Here is a 26,541-nt window from a genome sequence, read left to right as displayed (position 1 = left end):
CTTTGATCATGGAAACATGTATGTCTGAACACAGCTATGAGGTTAATTTGTGGCACTGGGATGTTATTGTTTTTTGAGGTCACTTCCCACATGGCCCTTTCAGTGTAAAATCCCAACTATCAGAAGCCCTTTTGAGCCACAGCATGTTAGAGGTGTCTGTGATGGGAGAGGTTCTGTTGAGTCTTCACCTGGTGCTTCTAGAAAAAGGAATTCCTTCATCGTGTTCATTGCAAGAAGTATTCCTTCGCTGCTTGCTCACCATTATGAATTCCTTTCCCATTTGAAGAAAGAATACAGCTGTTGCTCCTTCCCTTGGTCCTTGTGTTTTCCTTCCTTGTCTTTTCCATTTTGCTGCCTTGTGCTTTGTGTAAAGATGAATGTTTCTTCTTCTAACTTCAAGCTAGGGCTGGTGGTGTCAGAAACACCAAAATGTAGTGACCTTGTTTTTATTGGCAAGAAGTAAGAATGTTGCTTCTCTGGAAGGAAAAAAAATAAGTGTTTTCTCAGCAGAAGATTAGGGCAAGGGGAGAGAGGAAAAGGTTGTCTTGACATGACAAAACCACAGTGCTTACCCAAACCGAGAGCCATAGTACAAGGAAGTTTCTATATATGCGTTGTCACAGAAAGATTGTGAGGGCCCGGGCCTCTCCTCTCTTCAACAATGTAGTTGTGAGGAGAGAATGATCATTGCACTCCTTATAAAAGAAGGACAGGACCTATGCAATGGAGGAATACATAGTGCAGTTATTGTAGTCCAAGCATTTAGAATTTTGCTGTAGTTCTAGGATTTAGATCTTGCATCTATGTTGCATAGTTTCCAAAAGATTCCATGCTTTGCTGCTTGCCACTGCCGTCTTTTCATATTTACTTATCTTCATTTGGCTGTTATAGAATTGTTTGTGTTGGAAACCTCTATACAGTAAGACTGTCTGGTGACAAGACAATAACATAAATGCTATAATTCTGTGCTTCTAAGACAGGGGAATATGCCACTGATGAAGACGAGGATGACATGGGGCCTATCCTTCCAGGAGGAGATATGGCCATCGAAGTGTTTGAGCTTCCTGAAAACGAGGACATGTTTTCCCCAGCAGAACTGGACACTAGCAAACTAGCTCACAAATTCAAAGAGGTAAGCCGTAGCGTCGGGAGTGGATAGCCAGATTCCAGACAGTATTGATTCACATCATTGCATCCTTCAATGATGTGGACTCCTGTCTGCAAATGACTTAATTGATTTCTCACTGGCTTTTGAAATCCATATATGCAAATGGGCTTGAGCATTACAAGGACTTGTTTTGTTAAATGAGACAGATTTGGCCAATTTTAACATTTGTTGCTATAAAGGTGGTGCTGTTAATGATCCACAGACAAGTTAATACAAGCTACTAGAACAAAAGATACCTATTCACTTACTAAGGTACTTTGATTCGAATGGAATTACTCAAGAGCAACTTTTCTGTGGCTAGCAGTTAAAGGATTAAATATAATTATAAATCTGATTATTTTATAGGTATTAACTTTGTCCTGTTTTCTCTTTTCGTTTGAATGAGTTATTAGTAGGCTTTTATCTAATATTTTCGGTTCACTACAAATATATATATGTATAATCTCTGATTTCGAATTTGGATTAAGGCAGCAATTTGATGCATACTTGGCTGTCAAATAAACCCAATTTAATACTATCAGACTTTTCTGAGTGAAGATATATAGGATTACATTTGGCTTTTTGAAGTTCCTAGAATATATTGGTGCTTATCCAGACGGGACAAAAGACATAGGATGTTGTGAGAGCTGGATCTGTAATTATGAGGCCTTTTAAAATATCCCTATGATGTACATTATGCCCTGCTTTTTTCTCATAAATTTCCAGGAGTAAACCTGAGGCTGTGAGTGATTTTTTTCTTCTGGCCTAGGAGTGGCGGAAGACGGTTAAATTCCCACATCTGTATCCATTGTCTTGGTTCCTTCTGTTTTTCTTGGCAGTCTCACTAATGTTATGTTAAATGTGACTTTTGACGAGGATTGCCAGTAAAACAATCTATGTTTGTTTTGCATAATTCACAGAGAAGCCTATATATAATTTGATTGTTCGTAGAATTGTTTGACAAAGATAGTTCAGAGGGGTTAAGAGCTATGTAATGAAACTGAAATCTGCAGTTGTGCAGTGAAGATGTTTGCCTGGTCACCCTCTATTCACTCTCCCCACACAAATAGATGAACATACAGTGTTGGGGTAACCAAAGACCATAACTTGTTTATTGGTTACAATGCAAACAGGGTTGGCAGCCATGCATGGGTTCTGGATCAGGAATCGGACAGCCCGCTGCTGACGGATTCAACAAAACAACGGTAGGGATCTCAGGCAGTTTTCTGACCAGTTCTGTCCCAGGACACTGGTACTGTCACACCCTTAATAAGCTACCCAGATGCTCCCCCCTTCCAGTAAAGGGGGAGGTACCCAAATCAGATCCAGGGCCCGTGCCAAATGCCACAAAGGGGGGAGGGAACCTCCTTCCCCCACTGCCAACCCTGACAGTTGTAGTCCAATAAATCTCAACGGAGAAAACTGAATGGGAACTGATTAGTGGATGCAGCCCCTTTGCAAGTAGTCTGCCACCCTGCTCCTAATACCTTGCCATTGGGTAGATTAGGTGACTTGTCCACTGTGCCTGACTTATACTTCCCTGTGAGGACCCTTCATGGTTTGCTCCCAGACTGGTGTATCTTGCTCTGTGGAGATGGATAGCTACCCTTCCCTCATGTACACCAGTCCTTTGAAAGCAAATAAAGATAATACCCGGCAGTTTCCCGTTCTTGTAGCTAGGGGCTTGGCTGAATGTATGAGGTGCATACGGAGGATAACCACTACCCCATCCGCTTTATACCTACCAGGATCCCTCCCTAGGTGGCAGTGGTGGCTGCCCCATTCCTGATCATCTGAATCCACGTATGGCATGCCAAGCTCCATAAGGGACCGATGATAGATGGCCATGCACTGATATCTGGATAGGGCGCTCCCATCCTGGTGAACAAAAAGTGCGGCAGGGCCTCAAACATGGAAGAAGCGAGCCAAGGCCCAGACTGGACGGAGTTGCCCCTGTTGTGGCCCATGAATAGTAATTATAGTCCCCCTTTCAGGCCTGATCTGTTTTGAATTTCTGAAAACAGAGATCCAGCTATTTTACTGCAGCACTACATCCCCTAGTTGCAAGGCTCTCCCAAAAACTGTCTTGGCATGAGCTACCACTTCCCCCAACCGATGCATCACAAAAAGGCTGTTGTGAATGCCACAGAGAACAACTTAGCCTCACAATGAGCTGTACAAAAGCTCTTGAGCCTTGAGTCTTGCCACTGGAGCGTTGAGTATGGGAGGGGCAATCCTTGCTGCCGTGCTTACCAACAAACAGGAAGTAATCCAGATAGTGGGTAATAAATCTAGAACCAGACTGGGCCTTGGCTACCCATTCCAGAAAGCCGCTGAAGGACCTGAAAGCCAAACAGCGAATGGCACAACCCATTGGCATGGCTTTACCAAAGTACCAATAATCTTCAAACTGGAATCTGGAAAGGTTGACATCAGCTGAATGCACTGGCAGCAACAGGAATGCTGATTGAATGTCCCAATTCGCCATAAGGGCACAGGCCGCTAGCCTTGATTGAGTGGACTGCAGTAAAAGGATGTATATTTTACAGTACACAGCTCTGGAGATAGGGTGTCAATGACTGAGGCCTCTTATAAGAATGGAGGTGACAAAGAAGCCTGTACTCAACAGGAGTCTGTTTAGGGACTGCCCCCAAGGGGAAAACCTAGAAATTATGAAGAGGTGGGGCAATAAGAGGCCCCACCACCCTACCAGCCACTAATTCTTTGTTGGTCTTGGTCTCTGCAACCTAAGGCAGTTGGGCCGCTGATTTATTGTTCCCATGTTGCACTCCCAGAATGCCCTGCGCTGTGCTTCTTTCCATCCCATCCACAAGTTGACTCCGATTTTGCTTTCATGTTGGGCCCCACCTCTGCCAGATCTTGATATGATTAGGTCTACAATAGTCTACATGCTCTGAGATGCCAATTTACGAAGACGTTGACACCTTCTATGGCCGCTGCATCACCTTCTAACGCTGTAGCCTTAAATACATTAGCCAGATGATAGGATCACATTCTATCATATGAATTGTCTTCAGTGTTGAGATAAATGAGAAAGATTTCTTTTGAGGGTTTCTTGAGAGTCTTGCCTAGTGGAGATGGAAGAATAGCTCTGCTAATGTCTGCACACAAACTATGAGACTGGCTTCCTAGGGATACCCATCTAGCTACCCCCAACCTACTATAACAGGAGAAAGGTGGGACAAAAATAATGAACCCCCTGTTTTCAAGACCTGGACCTTTTCCTCATATCACAAAGTGAGAGATCACAAGTTGTTGCCATCATACGTAGACCCCCAGCAAACAATGAAGGACTCTCTCTCTCCACCTCAGCTACCACCGCTGTGGCCTCTGGGAAAGACAAAAATAGGCAAATTATGGATACCATCCCCTTTTCGTTGTGTGTCATGTCTTATTTAAATTATAAGCCTGAGGGCAGGAAACTGTGAAATCAATAATTTGTAAACCTCTAGAAGCCTTTTTAGATGTAGGTTGGGATGTAAATGCTCTTGAATAATAAAAAGGGTATATCTTTGCTTTTTCTCTATTTGTTAAACTTGGTATTTTTTATTTGAATTGAATGCTCCATGCAATTGTGGTTGATAGAGAAGAGGTATCATGCTTAATGGCATCACTAGGAGTTTCCCCTTGTAACATCACCAGGGTCATCCCTGGGTCTCAGGTTTTGGCTCTGGGCCTGGAATAGTCATGATCTGTCAAGCTTTCTACCACCAGACAAATGCCTTTTTGTTTATCCTGCCAAGCTGATTGGCTGCTCCTTTTAGTTCAACTGGTCACTGTTTATATTGGTTCCCATGTTTTACTTGACTGTGCCGCTCAGTAGTTTTAAATATATTATTTTATGGGATTTATATGTTTTATTGTTGATAGCTATCTTAATTGCCTCAGTATAGAAAGAAAAGGCATATATTTAAAAATTAAAAAAATAACTAGCTATCCACACGCATTAACTCTTATGCTTGACTTGTTGCAAACAGCTAGGATGCTATAGTTGGGTCTTATTTTGCTCGTGCAAGAAGGAGAGAAATAAATCAGAATCCAGAATTCATCATGCTCTATAGGAAAGAAAAAAAAGAGTAAATGTTTTGCTCTCTCTCTCTTTTTGAAGTTCATAACATTTTTCAGTCCTCCACAATAGAGAAAGGAGGAAAATGTAAGCATGTCTGCTACAATTTTTGAGGGAGAAGAAATAGTGGGAATGGAGCATGTCTACAACAGTTTATCTTTAAAGGAAAAGAAAAAGTTCAGTAATACAATGAAGAAAGCAACGTGTTTGCACATTAGTACAAAAAGGGAGGACACATGCCAAATGTGGCCATGAGAAATAATATGCATAATGTGGACCACTGCTTCTTAAATTTCTGGTCCTCTTAGCTTAGTGTTGGGGCCACAAAAGACTTTAAATTCTCTGAATGTCACTTGGTTAATGTTTTAGACATTTACACAAATCTGTTGTGAAGTGTTTACAGTGGACTCTGAAGAAGATGCTTTAGCTATACTTCATAAAAAGGACAATCATGTAGTTTAGCATGCCTTGCAAATACTGATTTGTTAAATACTGATATGTAAATGTTTATTTTTATACCTATTTTATAAACCTGTATATCCGGGGTCATGTAAACATTTCTCAAACTGAAAGGGGAAAAGTTTAAGAACCTCTGATTGGACTGTGACCCCTCCCCCCACCACACACACACACCAATTAAAACAGTGTGTAGGTGTGTGTATGTTGTGTAAATGCAAATTTGGCTTTAAAATTTATCTCCGAAATAAATATTTACACCCTTTCTCATCTAACCTGTAGTTGCATTCCTAATTTTGATTTTGGATCTGGACTCCTAAAATCTCACCATTGCCATTTCTCAGAGGGGATCTTTCACAGTTCTAACCAGACCCATTTGCCCACTGTAAAGAGCATATTAAAAGTCCAGAGCTGGAGATTCTGTCATGTTCGTTTTGGCATAAAACTCAAATAAGTGACACCTGAGGGCAGGTCCCTGTCCTTGCTTAAAGGTTCAGCACTCTTTCCTTTTGGTAGCAGTACATACTTGGGTGAGTTGTCACTTCTGTGCTACTGGAGCCTTTTAATAGCCAGCTTCTGTGTAAGCTGCCCTCTCTGACATGCCTGCTTAATCCACGCACCAAGGCTTTCTAAGAATATTTGTGTGCACTGGGATATTCAAATCAAGGCTGGCTAACAAGCCAAGCACGGCAATTGGCATCTCCCTCCCCTTCAAAAAATTTGACTTGTCCAGGCGGATTGGTTGGCCTGATCTGAGATTCTGAGAGGTTAGCCAGCAACATTTTTTCTTTAATTAACTTGCATAGACTGAGTCATTTTCCGAGCTAGATATTTTAATTTACAGCCTACTGCACTGCAGCACTTTTGTGGGCCTTCTGCTGTGTGTACAACAGTATTCAGGTGGCAGCGAAGAAGGTCTTAAACTAAAATTAACACTGGAGCTGTGACAATCGCTGCTCATTTGTTCGCTTTGTGGTTTTGCATTTTCAGTTGCAGATCAAACATGCAGTTACAGAAGCTGAGATTCAGAAGCTGAAAACAAAGGTAAGGATGATTTCTGTCTGCTACAAGGCAATAGTCTTCATTTCCAGCTGCTGTGGGCTGAATCCAGAGGGAGGCAGAGAAAAATAAGTTCTCACTGTGAAAACATACTGAGAAAAAGCACAACGTGCAGTGGCTCAGGAGTGCTTGGTTTGATAAAAATAGTTTTGTCTGAGTCCTAAAGAGACCGAGAGGTCTATTATTATGGGGAAAAATGGCTGCAATTAGGTAGTAAATGTACACTCCTCTCCCACGTCATTAGATTTGTAACAGGCTTGGAAAGAAATAGGCAAAAGCATTTTCTTTTCATATTAAAAAAAAAAATTGTCGCCAGTGGTCTGAAGGCACAAAGTCTTATCACTTTCTCTGCTTACACTGATAAAAAGCATTTAGCTCAAATTTTGTTTTTTAAATGCTACTTACTCCTATAATAAAATAGATTCTTTTGTTTATTACATCAATTAGCATGTCAAGCTCATAATCTCTTTGATTTGTTTACTTGTCACATTTTCATAGTCTCGTGTTTTAGAATCAATTTTTTTTCCAGTTTAACTTCTGTGTTGAAGTCGCAGTGGTTCCTTTTGGTTTTTAAGGTTTTGAAAGAGGGAAAACTCAGCAGTAAAACAAAGTCTTCATGTTGTCATTTATGTTTGTGAGACCAGTCTATAAGGGCAAGTTTAAATGAAAATTCCAGCCTCATTTTTAAAATTTATTTTTGATTTCCCATTTGGTTTATATTAACTTAGAATTCTTTTTTTTCCAGAACTGATCTAATTGTAAAAATCTATGTAGGTGGAAGTTGGTGACATATAGTCTTCAGCAGTTGTTAGCTAAACATTATTCTGTTATTTATAATTTTAAAAAAAATTGTTTGCTGGACTGTTTGCAAGTCTCCTTCCCAAACTTCTAAATAAAGCAAATTATTATGCAGATATTAGTGGAACTTAAAACACAGTTACAGATTTCAACAGTTTCCTTTAATTTTAATGATCGTACAATACCTATAAGGCATTCTTTGTGATTTTTCCTCTATCTATATATATAAAAGAGTGATGGCATCATGGCAGCGGACAAAACAACAAAAGTAAACACCCCACAACCTCGAAAATTGACAGCACAACCCCTCATCCATGCCTCTAGGTTGATACAACAAAAAGAAAAGAAAAATAAAGTCCTAATTAGAGGGAGAGGAATAATTGTTTTTATCTAATTGCTGCCAGTTAGAAGGTTAAGCTCCACTCACTTGGTCTCCTAGCAATGCACTCAGCCCAGGGGACCCTTTACCTTAACTACCACCAATTCCTCAATACTTTATTTCCCATACCACCATACTTAGCCACAGCAACGCGTGGCTGGGCACAGCTAGTGTCAAATATAAATGTACTGTCAAATTACTGATAATTTATTTTATATTTTATGTATTTATATTTGGGGCCATGGTGGCGCAGCGTATTAAACCGCTGAGCTGCAGAACTTGCTGACCGGAAGGTCGGCGGTTCAAATCTGTGGGACGGAGTGAGCTCCCGTCATTAGCCCCAGCTTCTGCCAGCCTAGTAGTTCAAAAGCATGTAAATGTGAGTAGATAAATAGATACCGCTCAAGCGGGAAAGTAATGACGATCCATGCTGTCATTCTGGCCACATGGCTTTGGAGGTGTCTGTGGACAACGCCAGCTCTTCGACTTAGAAATAGAGATGAGTACCACCACCCAGAGTCAGACTCGACTAGACTTCAAGTCAAGGGGAACACCTTTTTATTTATATTGTTTTCAGTTATCGTTGTTTTATATTTATTGTTAACTGCCTTGTGAGTCCTTATGTTGGGAGTAAGGTGGGATAAAAATAAGTAAGTAAATAACAAAAATAATTTAGAAGTTTTAAAACTAGAACTAAGATTATTTTTGAGTTCATAAAAGTGTTTAATTTGAAATGTTTAAATAGATTATTATTATTATTATTATTATTATTATTTATACCCCGCTTTTTCTCTCCACAAGGAGACTCAAAGCAGCTTATGAAGTTCCAAATACAGGACCAATGATTACAACGCATGTAGCTATGAAATATATATTATAGCATAGTATACACTAGTATTTCTATCATACTGTTCCCTCAAAAGTTGTGGGCCACTGTTTTACTTTGTCAACTCACAGACAGAGAATTTAAGATGCCTCCCTTTGAAATTGTGGGAAGAAGTTCCCCTCTTGATCCATGAAGCCGTCCTGCTTTGTCCTATCCATGCTAGTATTTCCAGTCAAGTAAAGCTGAATTAAAATGCTCCTGTCTTACTTGGTCCAGCTGCAGGCTGCTGAGAACGAGAAAGTAAGGTGGGAGCTGGAGAAGAACCAACTTCAGCAGAACATTGAGGAGAATAAGGACAGGATGATGAAACTCGAGAGCTACTGGATTGAGGCGCAAACCTTGTGTCACACTGTCAATGAACATCTGAAGGAGACTCAAAGCCAATATCAGGCCCTAGAGAAGAAATACAACAAAGCCAAGAAACTGATTAAGGACTTTCAGCAAAAGTAAGTAGCAATTGCAAGCTGATACCTCAATCTGTTTACTGGGTTCCATATTAAGTGCATTCAGAGAATCAATATATGATAGTGTTCAGACTGTTTTGGATTAGGAATGAGGAGATGCAGGTTCAAATCTCTGCTTGAACATAATGGCTTGCTGGGTGACCAGAAGCCTTTTCTTAGCTTAGCTTACCTCACAGGATTATTGTGATGATAAAAAGGGAACAATCTCCCTGCCTACCCTAAGTTAATGTGAAATACAGTGCAACAGAAATGTCACACACAGCTCTTTTTAAAATGCCATTTCGTTGCAAAAGTGGCATAAGGAAGCCTTGAACAATTATTCTCTCAAAGTTTGAAACATTTACCACTCTATGGCATTGATTTTTCTTGTTTTCTCTGACTAATATCTCTGATATAAATAATATATAATATTGGCATATATACCCAACATAGCCTGGGTGTATATAATAAGTAAACAGAACTGCTGCCTGCTTACTTTCTCACTTCCTCAGCTCCAAAAAGACTGGTTCCAATAACCCTCTAAAGATGTATAAGCCCAAATACACACTCACATCTACAAAATACCTCTTTCCCCCCTGAAAAGCTGTTTTAGAAGCTCTGTGATTGAAATACAATTTTACTTTGTATAATCACCACATGTTGTCATGTTTCTAACAAAATATTGGGCACAATCTTAGGGATGTGTACTGAGGAGTAGCTCCTGTTGTATTCAGTTGAACTGCTTTCCAAATAACGGTGTAGCCCGAGTATTACCCATGATGCTTCAAAAATAAGGATTATTGAATTATGTAAACCTGGAGAGATGGTAAAACCATGTAATTAGTAAATGGAACTTACAGTGCCTGGTCCTAATGCTTGAAGCTTACAAAACACACACACACACACACCTAAATATATCCATTTTAAGTTAAAACCTTCAAATATACACACATACATACATATATATATATATATCTTAAAAGTTACAAGGCCTCACCAAACTGAAAGCAAAAAATTAAACATTAACTTAAAAATAAAAACATTTTACCAAAATAAACAAATACTATAGCTATATGTGTACATTTATGTATTAGACCAGGCATAGGCAAACTTTCTAACTTGGAGGTCGCGTGGTGGGCCAGAGTGGGGTGGACGGGCCCGGAGGGAGAGGGTTCTCCCCAAGTCCATTTCCTGCCCTTTCCTCCCCTTCCTCTTCTCTTTCAGAGGCAGAAAGTGAAGGAAAGATGGGAAACGTTTGGATCTCAAGCGAGTTAGCTTTGGTCAGGATGAGATGATGGATGGGAGAAGAAAAGGTGTATCCATTAGACCCCGTATTTCCTACTCCCTATATATAATCCTAGAATCCTAGTGCTGAAAGAAACCCCCAAGGGCCACCCAGTCCAACCCCCTACCATGCAAGGAGGCACAATCAAAGCACTCCCGATAGACAGCCTCTTCAGAAAAGTCTCCAGAGAAGGAGACTCCACTACACTCTGAGGCAGCCTATGCCACTCTCCAATAGCACTTATCCTATGGAAGTTCTTCCTAATCTTTTCAGTTGAATCTCTTTCCTTGCCATTTGAAACAATACTAGTGCTCTGGTCTCTAGAACAGCAGAAAGTCTGTTTTCCCCATCCCTCCTCCTCAATGGGACACCATTTTACATCTTCTTATGGTCCCTCACAACCTTCTCTTCTCCCAGCTAAACATCCCCTGGGAGGAAAGGAAGAAGGAAAAAGAGAGGGAAGGGAGGAAGAGAAGGATGGAAGGAAGGAAAGGTGGAAAGGAATGAAGGGAGGGAGGGAAGGGAAGGGAGAAGGAAAGAAAGACAAAAGAGATGGAAGGAAGGAGAAAGAGAGAAAGGGAAGGAGGGGGAGGAAAGAGGAAAGGAAGGAAGGAAAGAGAGAAGGAAGGATAGGATGGTGAGAGAGAGGAGGGTCTGAGAAAAGAGCCCAAGAGACTGCATCCGGTCCCCGAGCCTGGGTTGCCCATACCTGTATTAGACCATTCAACCTATATAATATGCTTCTAACTGACATCTATTTGGTTTCACTTTTTCAGTTGCAGTGATTAACATGCTTTCATAAAGCAAACCAGAGATAGTTCAAGTTTATCTCTTTTACAATGTAACCTTGGCTTATTCATTTTAATGGGGAAATATTTGTTCCATTCTTTTCAGCTTCTTGCTATTGTGTGTTCATTATTGTCAGATTAGTATAAAATCTTGTATCAACATAGCAATTTCCTAGGAAAGTACAGATTAAATTGTACTGCCTTAGCAAATTGTTGTGGTTCTTCTTACCACTTAACAAGTTTTTTTTCTAACCCGCATTTCTTTTTTCCTAAGAGAACTTGAGTTTATTAAACGACAAGAAGCTGAAAGAAAAAAAATAGAAGATCTGGAAAAAGCCCATTTTCTCGAAGTTCAAGGTTTACAAGCTCGCGTAAGTCATTTTCACTACTTCCTTTTATTGGGAAAGTATTATTAGTTGTCTTCTTACAATTTGTGTAGAAGGAACTTACACATGTTTTGAAGAAACAATAACTGTTGTACTGTGTGAAGAGTACCTCTGTGTTGGAAGGGAATAATGTTAAGGAGCTCTCACGTATGTGTATGTGTTACTAAATAAATGTGTGTTGGTAATATTTCTGGCAGCTTTTCTGATGAAAAGGGAAGCGTACAGGATTCTGCTAATATTGACTGCATTTCTCCTAGATTAGAGAACTGGAAACAGAGGTGTTCAGATTACTGAAGCAAAATGGAAGTCAAGTTAACAACAACAATAACATCTTCGAGAGGCACACGTCTCCTGGAGAAGTCTCAAGAGGAGATGCAATGGAAAACCTTGATACAAAACAAGTGTCCTGCCTGGATGCCTTAAGTCAAGGTCTGTTTGACCCACATGATAAGCCTGATAATTGTGTTGTTTTTGTGTGATGTCGTTGCGGAGAACTTAACGTTTTCTGAATGTAAACACATGATGTGGTGACTAAATTGCCGTATCTGATCTAATTATATCTAATGAATCAGACCTAATCATAGTTTTATTCAGTATTTGCATCATACAATTAGAGAAATCAAAAAGATATGTACATTCATGAATATGGCCTATATCTGTTTTTCTTTACTTTGTGTAGCAGGGAGACAAACATGACAATTGATCAATCTTTTTTTCAGTGTGCTAGAAAAAGCCAATTATTCAATCTTTGAAACTGTGCATGTGATGTATTGATAGTATTTGCATACATAAAACTCAGCCTAGATATATCTTCCACTTCCCTATCTGATCTCATATTATCTGTTTATCCCAGATTATCTGACAGTGTAGACTCATATAATCCAGGTCAAAGCAGTTAATCTGGAAGCAGGTTCTGGGATATAGGGCAGTGTAGATGCAGCCAAAAAGAGATCAGACCTGAGCAGTCTCAGAGAAGTAGAATATGTGCAAAGAAAGCCGTTCTCTCCCGTAATCTGTAAATTGCTTTCATGACTTTGACCTTGTCTTCATGCTGGTATTGATGCATAGCTTTTGAGGGGCGGAAATGTATAATCTTCTAGTAGTAAGGTAAGGAAAGGTTTTAAGGCAGGGAATGTTAAGGCACTTGCCATATTTGCTCTTTTCACATGGTTTTGGCCAGGAAAAAAAGTGAACTATTTGGCCCCAAAACCTAGAGAAAATCATTTTTAATGTGGAATACAAAGGCAAAATATGTCACATTTGGTCATCCTAGGAGTTATCATATCATTCACATGGGACAGGGGTATGTGTATGGAGTGATGCCCTCTGGTCATTTCCCTGTCATATTTAATGACTACATATGTTTATGGTCACAATAAAAAAAAATTGTGAATCTCCTATTCTATGATTTCGGATTGTGTGGTTTTAATAACTGGTTTTAATGTTTATCTGTTTTTTAATTTTATGTTTTTAATGTACATGTTTATTTTATTATATGTCTATTTTATGTGGCATTGAATTATTGCCTATTGAGTCCCCTTCAGGGTAAGAAGGGCAGGGTACAAATACAGTAACATACAGTAACTAAATAAATTGTGGAAATCAACTCGTACCAATGTGCTAGTGTTCAAAGACTGGGGGCAGCATTGTAACCTCAGTAGACCTTGGGCAATGGTAACAACCCCCCCTCCCCCATTACAACTATCTTTGAAAATAAAAGGAAAGGTTTTTGGTGGGAATGTGGCCCTGGTTCCTTTTAGGTCCAGGAGAGGCTTTTTATAACAGGAAATGAGCAGAAGTCGCTTTTTGCTTCAAAAAGGTTTCTCCAGGGCCTATATTGGTCTTAGAAGGCCAAAATATGGATGTTTAAATGTGGATATTTAAAAGTGAGAAGAGTGCACGTTTTGTTAAATGACCTTGTTATGCTCAGATTTAAAGGCATTGTGATATTCAGTTAGAAAATATGTTAATTTGGCCTAACTTTTTATATATTTTTATGCACGTACCTGTCAGCTGATACATCATAACGTTGAAAAATACAGCAGCAGCTGGAAATTTCCGATGTAACAGGAAGGCTTTTGGGGAAATAACCACACACAGCAAGGGATTATTTTCTTAGTGATATAATTCTGTGGTTCTTCCAGTCAAAGAGATCATTTTACAATCCAGGCAAAAAGCAGCTATTAAATCATTTCTTCTCAAATGTATTACTAACCACAGATAATACGTCATTCCTCTTCTTCTTCCATGCAATAAATATATATGTGATGAAGATTTGCATTAGACATTGCAACTCGGATGTTTTTTCCTCTCCTACAGTATTGAAAATAGATATCCTATCCTGATGTGTGTGAACATAGGAATATGAGAAGGTGGTAATTGTCATGGACTGTATTATACAAGCATGATTTATTTCTGTTTCACAGAAGGAAAGAAATGGCTCATGGCAAAATTTTAGTAGCATGTGTGTTATTTGTTATATGTGACATGGAGAGCAGTAACTATTTATTGTTCAGAGCATTTCTTTTGAAAATGCTCTACTGAATCCAGGGCCAGCCTGAAGCCAGTATAATAGTACAGCCGTATGTCTCAGAAATGTTAGCAAGCAATAGGAAAAATGCTTTTGTGTACAACATTTTAATTTTTTTTATATAATAGTAGTGTTGGAACACCAGGAAGAAATTTTATCTTAACCATTGATAATAATACACCGCAAATGCTGCATTGAGCACATCTTAGATATTGTAAATAAAATGTATGTTTTATTTTAATAAAATAATTATTTTTAATATGTGTGTCTTGATTGCAAACATGGGGATTTGGTCTGTTTTTTTATTTTCTTGGAGTGGAATTCAGTGGTTAGTCTCAGCTGTAATAAATCACGGGTTAATGGGAACTTGATAAATCAACTCGAATGCCTGTTCTTTTAAAGGCCCTTCTTTCATGAGCATTAACAACTGGATTTATGCTATAGTTATTTGTATCAGTTTGGCTATTAAAGAATAGTATAATCAGTTTTATATTACCTGTAGAGCTCTAGTATTGTGCTTTGTAACACAGAATCTATCTCGTTTTAGAATTCCTTGCATTTTGTTCTGAATTATTTTTGTATTTTCCTTTCAGTTAAAAAGCAGATGTTAAGCCTCAGGATTGTTTTTTGCATAGTTCAGTAGCAAACCTTATCTTTTTTAAAAAGTAGCACCTTAAATCTAGACATAATAAATATTAAATTCTGAATATAGCACCCATTGCTATTGTGTCAGGACACAACAATGGGGGCTCTGAGAGGGGCCTACCTCACAGTGTCCCCATGGCTCTCTTTGTGGCTCTTTCCTTCCTTCCTTCCTTCCTTCCTTCCTTCCTTCCTTCCTTCCTTCCTTCCTTCCTTCCTTCCCTACCTCCTCTTTCTTTCTTTCTTTCTTTACCTGTGGCAAGGTGCAACTGAAGGAGGAGAGAAAAATGCCTTGGGGAGGGTAGATCCGTCCCGTGGGCCTTAGTTTGGGGAACTAAGCACTAACACGCATTCTCTGATTGCTATTGCTCTGAAAGAATGAAATGAAAAGAAATTCCAGCAAGTAATGGTTGAAATAAGATTTATATAGTTGCATGTCTCAACACGTGGTTTTATTCATATGTCTTTCTCACCGAGTTTTAACTTAGTGTTCATGTGGCCTGCCCTGGTTTTTATTGCTTTTTCTGAATTTTGGGTTGTAATGTATGTTATTATTCACTGTATTGTTAAATTGTGTTATGATATGTTGTTTTATATTCTGTTATATTGTATGGTTTTGGGCATGGCCCCATGTAAGCCGCCCCGAGTCCCCGTTGGGGAGATGGTGGCGGGGTATAAATAAAGTTTTTTTATTATTATTATAAAATGTCCATTGAACAAGATGGAAAATTGCAATGTTAAATATTTTAATTTTTTTAATCAGAAAGGGGATTGGGCTGTCAAAGTAGTAGTAGTTGGATGGCACTTAAGTAGTGTCAAGAAAACATTTTGAAACACTGTTGCTATCCAAGGTCTCTTTCACAGATATTAAATGTTTAGTTGAAATATGAATTCTTGTGGAAGAAAAAAGTAACTTGCTTCTGTATTCAGCTGTGAGTCAGTCAATGGGATGAATATGACTGTTAATGCCATTAACTTTCCAGCTTTATTTGTGCCTCCCAGAACAGAAAATTAGTGGGGTGATAGTACTACAAGTAGTACTACAAGGAATTGTTATAAAAGGGCGGATAAATGATGGAAGTGTTGCAGCAAAAAAGCAGAAAGCAAATCTCAGGATGTACAGTGTACAATGTTCAATTATTTTTACATTTCTTCTGTAATTTGTTGTTATTGAAGACATGAAAAAACAGTACCTGTCCTGAGTCTGGACACCAGTGGATTATGTTTCATAGCATTCAATATGTGAAAAGTAGACTAACAAAACTTTCATGGGAGGCCCAAAAGCAGGATGTGATAGTAAGGTATATGGTGATGGTGGGTTTAGAGTTTAGCCCAGAGGACTTGCTTGAAAAAGTGGCAGAGCTTCAGAAAGTTTCATTTTTGGTCTAAGGGTCCCAGAATATTTTACCAGGGATCATGTGAAAATTGTAGTCCAAAGAAAGTTTTTTTTTTCTGGAGAGAAGTATACAATACATTGCTCATTTCACTGGGATAAATTACATCCTTTGATTCATATGATCTTGTGTTCATAACCCACAGACTTTAAAAGCATTGCCATATTTATTGCATAAGGCAACTGTTTATTTCTTTAATGCACTACGTACACAAATGTACTTTTGAATGTCAACAGTAACATGGTCAGAGTCATGGGAAAAGAAATGGGAGTGAAAGCAGTACTCAGAGAGAAGTTTTGGATTGAAAAATAGAGATATACATTCTTGAAACAAGTGTTAACCACAGCTCGGATCTTAATGTCTGTTGCTACCCATTCCATTATCATCTTTATACCCCATCTTTTTTTTTCCAAAATTGGGATTAAAGGTATCTGGTTATTTACAACTCTTGCTCTTTTGTCACTTCTATTCAACACGTTTATTTTAGTTTATTAAGTACAAGATAAACTGCAGGAATTAGCATCTCTGCAGACAGAAATGATATAATTAATTCAAGCAATAATCCAGAAGGGAAGCCTGCTTGCTGTGATGGTTTGAGTATTGGACTACAGCCCTAGAGACCACTGGATGACCTTGGTAAAGTCACCCTCTTTAAGCCTCAGAGGAAGATAACCTAAACAAATCATGCTAAGAAGGGCTTGTGATAGAGCTGCTATTAGGTTGGCGTCAGTTGAGAAGGACTCGGAGGCACACAGCAACAACGACAAAAGCAAACTACAAGCTTCAGGATGCAGACATGGCAGTTAAAGTGGAATAATAGCAGTTCCATCATGTAGTGTGAAAGGGCTCTAGGATTATTACATGAGGGAAAAGTTTACCCTCTTATACACAGCAGTCCCAGTCCTGATAATGCATTATCCCCAGCCCAGCTGTAATTTACATTTTGAAAAGAAGAGAAAATAATAGCCAGGCAATTAATCTAGGTAAGACTATAATGAAAAGACAATAATGATTAGTGAGGTAGAACACAGTAAGAAAAAAAAGGAAGACTTTATTTCAGATGGATAAACTCAGTCAAGGAAGACACATCCCTGAATTTGCAAGTCCTGAGCTGAAGATAGAGTGACATGAAGGTCTCTTATTTGTAGAGTTGCTACAAGTCAAAGTCAACTTGATGACCTTAACTACAAGAAAAACCTTATATCTGTTTGAGTCCTCATTCTCTAATGTAAATGCAGCCTCATAAGAAGTCATCATAACCAAACTTGCATAGTCTTTTTTCACATTAAAAGGGAAAGAAAAAGAATGTCATCCAAGTGGAGGTAAGAACTGAGAGTCACAGTGCAGCACAAACATAATTTTAATAAAGTCAGATGCAACTATTGCCAGGAGTTGTACAACCTCAGTCAGTCTGTACCCTTTTGTCACTATGGTTACCTAAGTCCAAAAGATCTTCATGAGGTGTTTGAAACAATAATAGCCTTAATACCTTACAAAGAGTGCTTAGAGAGGATTTCAATTTAAAAGGAGGGGGCAGGAGAGCATTAGCTCCTGAAGACAATTATGCTGGGGTAATTATTTATAGTCAAAAAGGATTCAAGAACGAATGCAGCAAGTTAAATCATTATTAACTTAATTTGCCAAGTGAATCTTTCATTTAGATCAATGTAAGGAAAAGAGCAACAAAATGGAAAGAGCAAGGCATATCCCACAACACTCAGGGATATCTGTGCATATTCTGTCCAGACAGCCAAAGCCACTGAAGAATACCATATAAGCACTACATCACATCCTATCCCAACTGCTTATCCCTAAGTTAAAAAAATAGGGAACATTATTTATACAACAGTCCAAAGGTAATTGTATACATAGTGTGCCGATTCATACATGTGCATCATGTTTGTCAAAGGTCACCCATTGAGTTTCCTTGGTCAAGTGGAAAGTCGAATTATGTTCTTGTCACATACTCAAAACACTACATTACACTGTCACTCTAGTAGAGATTTAGAAATATCCCACCTTGAACTATAAATCTTAGGATTTTATCAGGTGGATATATGGCAGTTAAGTAGAATCATAGTACAGTGGACTCTCAGCATCCATTAGAATTTGGTTCTGGATACAAGCATCCATGAATGCTAAAGACCTTAATGGCATCCCTTATATAAAATGACAAAAGTTTCCTTTTTGGATTTGAGAAAAATTAAGCTTTCTGTGAACACGGAGGGCCAACTATTCTATATAGTATGACCCCTGTGTCCGCAGGACCAGTATTCACCGTTTGATTTACTCTTGTCCGACCAAATACCTTATCTGTTGGCATTTTTAGCATCAGTCATGATATTATTGCTCCAGTAGTCCTCCATTCCATAGGGTTTACTATTATCCACAGCTTTGCATATCTACACAAGGTCCAGGAACATATCTTTATGGATACAGAGGTCGTATTACAATTGAGTAGTGTGAAAGTGATCCTGAAGTACAAAACTCGCCAGAAGACCATGAAGCTAATCACCTCTCTCTGCTGGACAAAGCTTATAGTTTTATATTGTGTGGACCAGACAGGTAAGCTGTCCTGAGACCTCTGAGGGGAAGGACAATATAAATTCAGTTTTGTAGTGTGAAAGGGACCCACTCAAAATCACATGCCTTTTCCCTGAATCTTCTGTTAGCTCTGGGAAGAAAGGTTCTATCAATAAAACCCCAGCTTGAGAGAATTAGCTATAATTTCTCTCACTCTCCAGTTGCACCTCTTCTTTCTCTACCTGCTGTTTGCAGCCTGCAGTTAACATTATGTCTCATTTGACTCTTGTATGGTTCTATATCATTTTGCCTATCACGGATTCTTTCAAGAAGTACTGAATGTTATTAAGAATACTGAAAATTCTATCTCGAGATGTCACAACCCCTTGACAACTACATCTCTTGGGCTCTGGGCATCCCTAAACAAGGCAACAACTGTAAAACTCAGATTCCTATTTTTCCAGCATTTGCTGAAAGCCTATAGTAATCTGTTATTAAATTGACAACTGGCAATAATATGAATTATTCTTCTTTTCTCTGCTCCAGCTATTTTTACCTCTTTGCGAAAAGACTGTAACAAACAACTGGCACAAGGATGCTATTATAGACCCTTCTAGTGCATCCTTTCCCCCTAGCATTTGTGTTCTCAGCAAGACAGATGGTCTCAGATTTTGAGCCGTCTTATACTTACTTACCTGATACAAAGGAACCAAAGCACATTCTAACATAGATGGATTAACTGATCTGTCTGACTTCAAAGTAGTTGTGATTTCACTAGAGCTTGAAGCTATTGGGATGGGGATTATAACTTCCAGAAGGGTTGTAGCCTAAGAAGGGTAATTGTTCCAAGGACAGACTTGAGCCACAGAAAATGTACATCTATCACTAACCCATCCAGGTAGTGCTGTCCCGATGCGTCTATTCTTCACTGTTCACTGGCGCTTAAAACAATGAAGGGCCAAATGAAGCATGCTCAAATTGTGCAATCGGTAGTTCTGTGAACAGTTTGTTAAACCTCTAGGTAGGAAGCATAGGGAGTTTAATCTGGGCTGCAGTCATAAAGGAAGTTGTAGGTAAACTGTGATCTCTGCTGCAAGAAAGGCACGTTTTATGTGTGCTTTAATGCCAAGTTGCCAGTGAAGTTAGTATCACAAGCGGACACATCCGTGATGGTTATCCTGACATTACTATGAAATATATCACAACTCCATCTCCCATTTCCGTTTATCATTTAATTGTCTTGCTAGTTTTAGAACTTTTTTCCACTGCGATTTTAATTAATTTCTTTTTTTGTCCATCCCAGTGTTTGTGGTTTTTCTATGCTTACTAAAAATAGCTAAATAAAAGCAATAGTGCGCCCTCCCTTCTCAATCTTCATTTCTTTCTACTACATAGAAATGGGGGTGTGGTGATAGTATTTGTTATGAATAACGTCAGTGAAAAATATGAATAAATACTTGTTTTCATGGGGAAAGTTCTGCATTCAGAAAGCCTGAACACTAGATTCGAGAGACTGTTTTTTCATAGAGGTTTTTTGTCACACCCATATGCAGTTGGGTCCAACTTAAAGCCCTCCATATGTATCAGACTACATTTCTCATCTCCCCTAGCCAATGTGACCTGATAGGTCCAAATACATCAAAAGACTACTAAATTGGCTGAAGATGATCTAAACCTTGGAAAAACCCAATGCTGCAATGTGTTCCATAGTTTCAGCATGCCATGGGGATCACAATCTCCATAGCACACAGGACTCATGATGAAAAAGACAACATTGAATGTAGTTAAGAAATCCTATGTTTATTTACTTAGTAAATGGTCATATTGTACTCAGAAAATATTCCAAGTAAATGTTCATCGAATTGTGACAGGATAAAGTAAACACTACTTAACAAACCCAGGGAGATTTGCTCGTTGTTCCTTTCTAAGCTCAGTGAGGGCAACTGCTGGTTATTTTAACACTTGATATAGTTAAGCATCACCATTCAACGTGGGATAGCATTCCAATAGATAAGAACATGAGATCATCTACTTTCCTATGAGAATATTAGAATGCATGTCTTCTGTCTGTTAATGCAGCCTTGAGAGGCATGAGGAAATTGCTATAATATGGCTGTTTTGCTTTCTTTTTCCCAGACTTCATGAAAACAGAGCAGCTTGCTCTTATGCAGTAAAGATCCCTTTGCATAAGCATTTGCTATTAATTAATTAACTAGCTTGGGGACTTGGCCATGCCCGAGTTATTAGAAGAAGGCCAAAATTGTTGTTGGCTGGGTTCAGGGCTCTCTGGATAAGAGTAAACTAGAACTCCCAGATCCGAGGTCAATCACCCCCAAACCAGGCCTGTATATACTCTTGGCCATGTTGGGTCTGTGTGCCAAGTTTGGTCCAGATCTGATGCCAGCTGGGTTCAGGGCTCTATGGATAAGGGTGAACTATAACTCCCAAAATCAAGGTCCATTCCCACTAACTTCTGCAGAATGTTCAGTTGGTCATGGGGCTTCTCTATGCCAAGTTTGGTCCCAGTCCATTGTCAGTGGGGGTCACCGTGTCAGTGAAAGTACTGCAAGTCTCATCATCCATGGCAAATGTAGTCCTGATACATCGTTAGTTGGGTTCACAGTGATCTTTGGATGTACAGTAGGTGAAGTACAACTCCTGTACATCATGGTGAATTCTCACCAAACCTCTTGTTCAGTTGCCGGTCAATTCCTCTGTTTGCTGTGTGCCATAGGGAAGGGTAGGAAAAGATTAAGGTAGAGGTAGTGGCTGGGGTCATGCAAATTAAGGAACGCTGGGATATTCATTCTGGAGGGAATCGTCCCCGCATGAAAGCCTTCACTTGGGTGAATGGTGTTTGTGGAGGACACTGGCAGGTTTTGAGCTACATGTTCATGGCGCTCACTATAACCTGCATGTCAGTGGAGGGAGGGCCATTGGTGTCTCCTTCTCAGTGGGAACTATAGCTGTTTGTGGAGACGGGAGGCTGTCTGTGTAAGTGGACACCTCTGCCACATATACATACACATTTTTCACTTTTATTATGTGTATAGATAATGTAATAATAATAACCAAAATCCAAATGAGCTGTTCTCTTCTATTAAACATCTGATATATCCATCACCATTTACATCAGTGGATTTGACTCATTGTGACCACTCTCAAATCTGTTCTGATGTGGTCACCATGCTCAAAATTCTGAATTATTACCGATGCTCACTTTCCTTAACAACGTACGCTATTTCAAGGCTGATATTAAATCCTAGGTGATTCAGCATCACATTGTACTTGGTTTACAAATGTGGTCCAGTATGATTCAGGAATGCTTTTTACCTCTGATAACCCCACAACCTTTCTAAGTTCAGATATTTCTCAAACACTTGTTGAGCTCAGCATTATCTGTCAAAACTTAGACAGATAGGATCAATTCGGAATGCAGTACATTGTTGTGTCAACATCCAGCAAGTGTGAGATGGCTGATATAATAATCAGTGAAGAAAAGACTGCACAATTCTAGAAGATAAAGCAAATAATGATGAACAAATAATGAAAATGACCGCAACCCTCTTTGAAGACAATAAAATATGATTGTAATAATCACAATGAAAAAATATCTAAAATATAAGCACCTCCTAGATGAATATTTAAAATGAAACTGCAATAAAAATTAGGCACATAATTTTAGAGGAAGTTCTCAAAACAAATTCTGTCTTTGCTTGGTCAGAACAAAAGCAAAATATGGCATAGTTTGCCCCTTCCAAATGGATAGCTGTAATTCTTCACATGTCTGATTACATATATGAATAATGGCTATGTAGGTGTAGGGGAATAAGTCATGGATCATTTTATTCCTGATCCACCCATTACATAAGTTGCAGATTAAAAATGCTTAGCATAGTACTAAGAGTTTTGAATGGATATAGTTTTAGAAATCATGACAAAGTATAGGATTTCTTTGAACATTAATCCTTATCACTATCCTTCTAAGTGCCATCCTAATTATTTGGACTACAATTCCCATTAACCATTGGCTTTGATGGCTAGTGCTGATAGTACAAATTTTTGAAAGTAACCCCGTTATGGAATCCTCTACTCTGGCAGGCTAGATTGTGCCAATGTTGGTTTAATTTCAGAGTAAATTGTGATTTGCTTACCTAGGCTTTTGTATCTTAGTGGCTGTAGGAAGATTTTGATTCATAATCACTGATTGAATATTAGAATGCAGGTTGCTATTCAATGATTGCCAAGATAATTATTTTCAAATTCGGCCCAGTTTAGAGTCAACTCGTGAAACTTCAAAGGGTTTGTTTATTCTTTAACTTTACTTGGGCCATCTGAGGTTTTAATGTTTTCAGATATTTCTCAAGGCTTGTAAACCCATTTGATAGTAGCAGGAAGGTAAATGGTTTCATTTATACAATCACGTTAGTGCATAAGTGCTTGGCATCAGACTTATCAAGCGTCTAAGTAAAGGTTGAGTGTGTATAGAAAAGTGTACCATATGCTTGAATATTGGGTCACTTAAACATATTTCATGATTTTTTTCTGACTAAAGATTTTAATGAAGCGGTCCCTGAGACAGAAAGGTTGGACTCCAAAGCACTGAAGACTCGTGTACAGCTTTCAGTAAAGAACAAAAGGTCAAGACCAACGAGAACAAGACTCTATGACAGCATCAGCTCTACAGATGGAGAGGACAGCCTTGAAAGAAAGGTGATTTATTTTCATTCTTCATCATCTTTTCATGATCTGTTACCTTTGCCCAGCTTTTGTTATTTCTATGAATTCATTTTAGTGTCGATTATATTTCCTCATATGCGGTTGACATTTTACAATGAAGAAGCCGTCACCTTTTCTTCTATTCAGAGGTAAACCATCTGTTTTCTTGCAGCATTCTCAAGACCTGTGATTCAATTTTCTGTGTGTGGCAATGTGCTGTCGTTCATTACATTTTCCCTTGACTATTCCAACAGACAAAATAAAACTTGTCTTTAGCAGGTACTTCATTAAGATGTCAAATCCTTCAAAAGAAATGTTTAAAATGGAATGTAGTTATGATAAAATCTTAACAATGTAGAATTATAGGAACAGTACTTCAAAAGCAGAGACGAGATGGAAAACGAGTGCTTTTAAAAAGGGTTGGTACACTCAAGCTATGTTCTGATTGATTCTGGAATGAGGTAATCTGTTTAATAATCTCTTATTACCAACAGCCATCGTACGGTCATGGTAGCCCCACACACATTACAAAATCACAACTTTCCATGTGTGTGAGAGCATCCTCACCAGCATCAGATTCTGGTGCATCTTCCCTTTCCCCCATGGGTAGCGCAACATTTGCATTTGACAACATACCTGGAAACCAGAGCAAAGAACAGCAGGACCTGAGTTTTGTATGTTCGCATGGAGGGACTCCACTCTCCTCTCCTTCAAAATCCTGCCAGAGCTATGAAGCATCGCCTGTGCACCATCCAACCAGAAGGAATGTCTTCCATCATGAAGGTATAACTGTAGATGTGCATGATGCTAAGCCATTTTCTTCCTGCATGTCATTAGCATTTGTGTCATTTCAGATTAAGCGCTTATTTGCTCAAACGACCGCGTCAATACAAAGCGTCTTGTTGCGTCTTCAAATCTAAAAAGGTTTTGTTCAGTATGCGTCTGAGAAGGATTCCTTTGTCATCCTGTGTGTTTTAATATTACTCTTCTCAATCGGTTTTCTATTTGGCCCGATTGGGGGGAAAACGAAACGTTCGAAAAATATGCTTTGAATGGCTCAATTATTTTGAGATTATAAATGTTAAATTAAGCATTTTCAGGATTCCAAACTTATAACACCTCTATTCCAGTGGTGAAAGAGTTGAAATAAATTTGTGAACAGAGGAAGCAAGCTAGCCCTACTCCCCTTATTCTAGTAACCTTAATGGGTAGAGTAATAGGGGTGTTGAACTTCTGTAGTTTGTAGGCTCTCTGCATGATTTTAGACTCTGTCTGTGTCTGTTTCCACCCAAAGAGAGTGATAATGAAGGTATGTGTTCCTGTGAATAACTGAATAAGACAACTCCTTTCTTTAAATTAAGAACACTGTGAGAACGTCTTTTTGATTTCTTCACAAATGCAAAGACCAATGCTACATACTAAGGCTGAATCCTTTTGGTTAGTCTCAATGAGAACAGGCCTATTTATTCAGTTGTTGAATGATGAGTGAACACATTAGTGAACCCATTTGGTTCAGTGGGTCAACTCTAGTGGAAATTGAAATTTAGCTCTGTAACTTCAAATTCTCTAAGATAAGGTCTAGCGATCAGATCAAGCTGTTACAGATGCTTTGGAAAAGAATGTGTTACAGTTCTTGTATATGGCATTTCAAAAGAAAAAGAAATTTAAACTTTTTGTTCTGTCACATGCTATCGCCATGGAAAAAAAGAGTGAAGCAAATGCTTTGGTATCATAGATGACTCCACAAACAACCATTGTTGCAGGCAAGAAATTGGTTCCTATCAATGATGGGAAACTCTTGGCTGCCCAGATGTTTTGTACTTCAACTCCCAGAAACCTATCCAATGTATCCAATGATAGAGACCTGTTGAAGCTGTGGTCTAAGTTTCTGGAGAGACAAAGATTTCCCAGCCTAGTATATTGTATATATATGGCTCTTATACTATGACCCATTTTCTAAAGAAGGGTAGGTAAAATATGTCCCCAAAAGCTTTTCTCACAACACTATCTCATTGCCCTCTAGACGCCAAAATAATGCCAACAAAAGTGAGTTTTTTCCAAATTCACAGGCCACTGGATGTATTAGCTTCATATATAATAGATCCCCCGTCAGAAATGTCTGGCCATTTCCAGACTGGATGCTAGAGACATAAGGTCAGATGTAATCCAGGCATTTAGCTACTATAATCCAGGTAAAATTGTCACTGTAGGCGAGGGGGGGGGGGAAGCTAATTCCTTGCCCCACCTCATGTGCAGAATTTAAATGAGTCAGTGCTTCAGTGGGCTGACATTCATGGTAAAAGCTTCTCATTCTGTTTGCAATTACTGTTATTCTTTTAAATCTGTCATCCAGTATTTTCCTAATCACAAGAAATTTGAACTAAACATAATTGCTCTCAGTGACCCTACTCAAACAACAATCAGCGTTCAGTGAACATAGAGTTCTTTTTGCATCGAGTTTTATTCTCCCACCATAAGTGCAGAAGCAGATATCAATTAATATATCATATTAGGGAACATTTTCTTTCGAGACAAAAACATTTATTACAATCAGTGCTCTTCTACAGATGTTTCTGTTTAAGGGCATAACAACTCTACTTGAACATAGAATTTAATTTATCAGTAGTCAAGTTTTCTCATTTCATTTCACCCCTCCCCATTGCAATATTTGGAATAGACCAATGATTAGATATATATTATCATGGCTGTTTCCAATTTCTTCTTGCATCAGTACTGGAGTCATGGCACATACATGTAGATTATGCATGTTGGGTAAATTATTGCTCAAATGTACTAACAGAAAGCTTCCAGAGTGTACAAGCTTTCTTTCAGTACAGATGTTTGTTTGTGTGGTGGGTGACGTCATGAATTTCATAGGCTTTTCTTAGACAAGGAATACTCAGAGGTGTTTGTCATTTCCTTCCCCTTAAATAACCTACAGCATCTGGTATTCCTTGGTGGTCTCCCATCCAACTACTAATGAGGGCTGACCCTGCTCAGCTTCCAAGAACAGTTGGCA

The 26,541-nt window shown here is 38.8% G+C and overlaps 1 protein-coding gene across 10 annotated transcripts in view; it reads left to right on the top strand.

The window, feature by feature from the left end:
• The window catches only part of ppp1r9a (protein phosphatase 1 regulatory subunit 9A), a 164,125-nt gene that overhangs the window by 111,584 nt on the left and 26,000 nt on the right, over nt 1-26,541 (top strand). For 6 of the 10 annotated variants that reach the window (XR_010007119.1, XM_062983852.1, XM_062983846.1 and 3 more), the window contains 7 exons: nt 977-1,132; nt 6,681-6,734; nt 9,029-9,258; nt 11,603-11,699; nt 11,972-12,143; nt 23,359-23,516; nt 24,017-24,305. Coding sequence is in view for 9 of the 10 variants with exons in the window: in XM_062983852.1 (XP_062839922.1) it covers nt 977-1,132; nt 6,681-6,734; nt 9,029-9,258; nt 11,603-11,699; nt 11,972-12,143; nt 23,359-23,516; nt 24,017-24,305 (1,156 nt within the window). In the remaining variant the exon portion in view is untranslated. The remainder of the gene's footprint in view (nt 1-976; nt 1,133-6,680; nt 6,735-9,028; nt 9,259-11,602; nt 11,700-11,971; nt 12,144-23,358; nt 23,517-24,016; nt 24,306-26,541) is intronic. The other 4 variants (XM_062983851.1, XM_062983850.1, XM_062983848.1 and 1 more) reach the window with 1 other exon arrangement.

The sequence above is a fragment of the Anolis carolinensis genome, chromosome 6 (assembly GCF_035594765.1).
Source record: "Anolis carolinensis isolate JA03-04 chromosome 6, rAnoCar3.1.pri, whole genome shotgun sequence".
Classification (NCBI taxonomy): Eukaryota; Metazoa; Chordata; class Lepidosauria; order Squamata; family Dactyloidae; genus Anolis; species Anolis carolinensis.
This window is presented reverse-complemented; position numbering and strand designations above follow the sequence as displayed.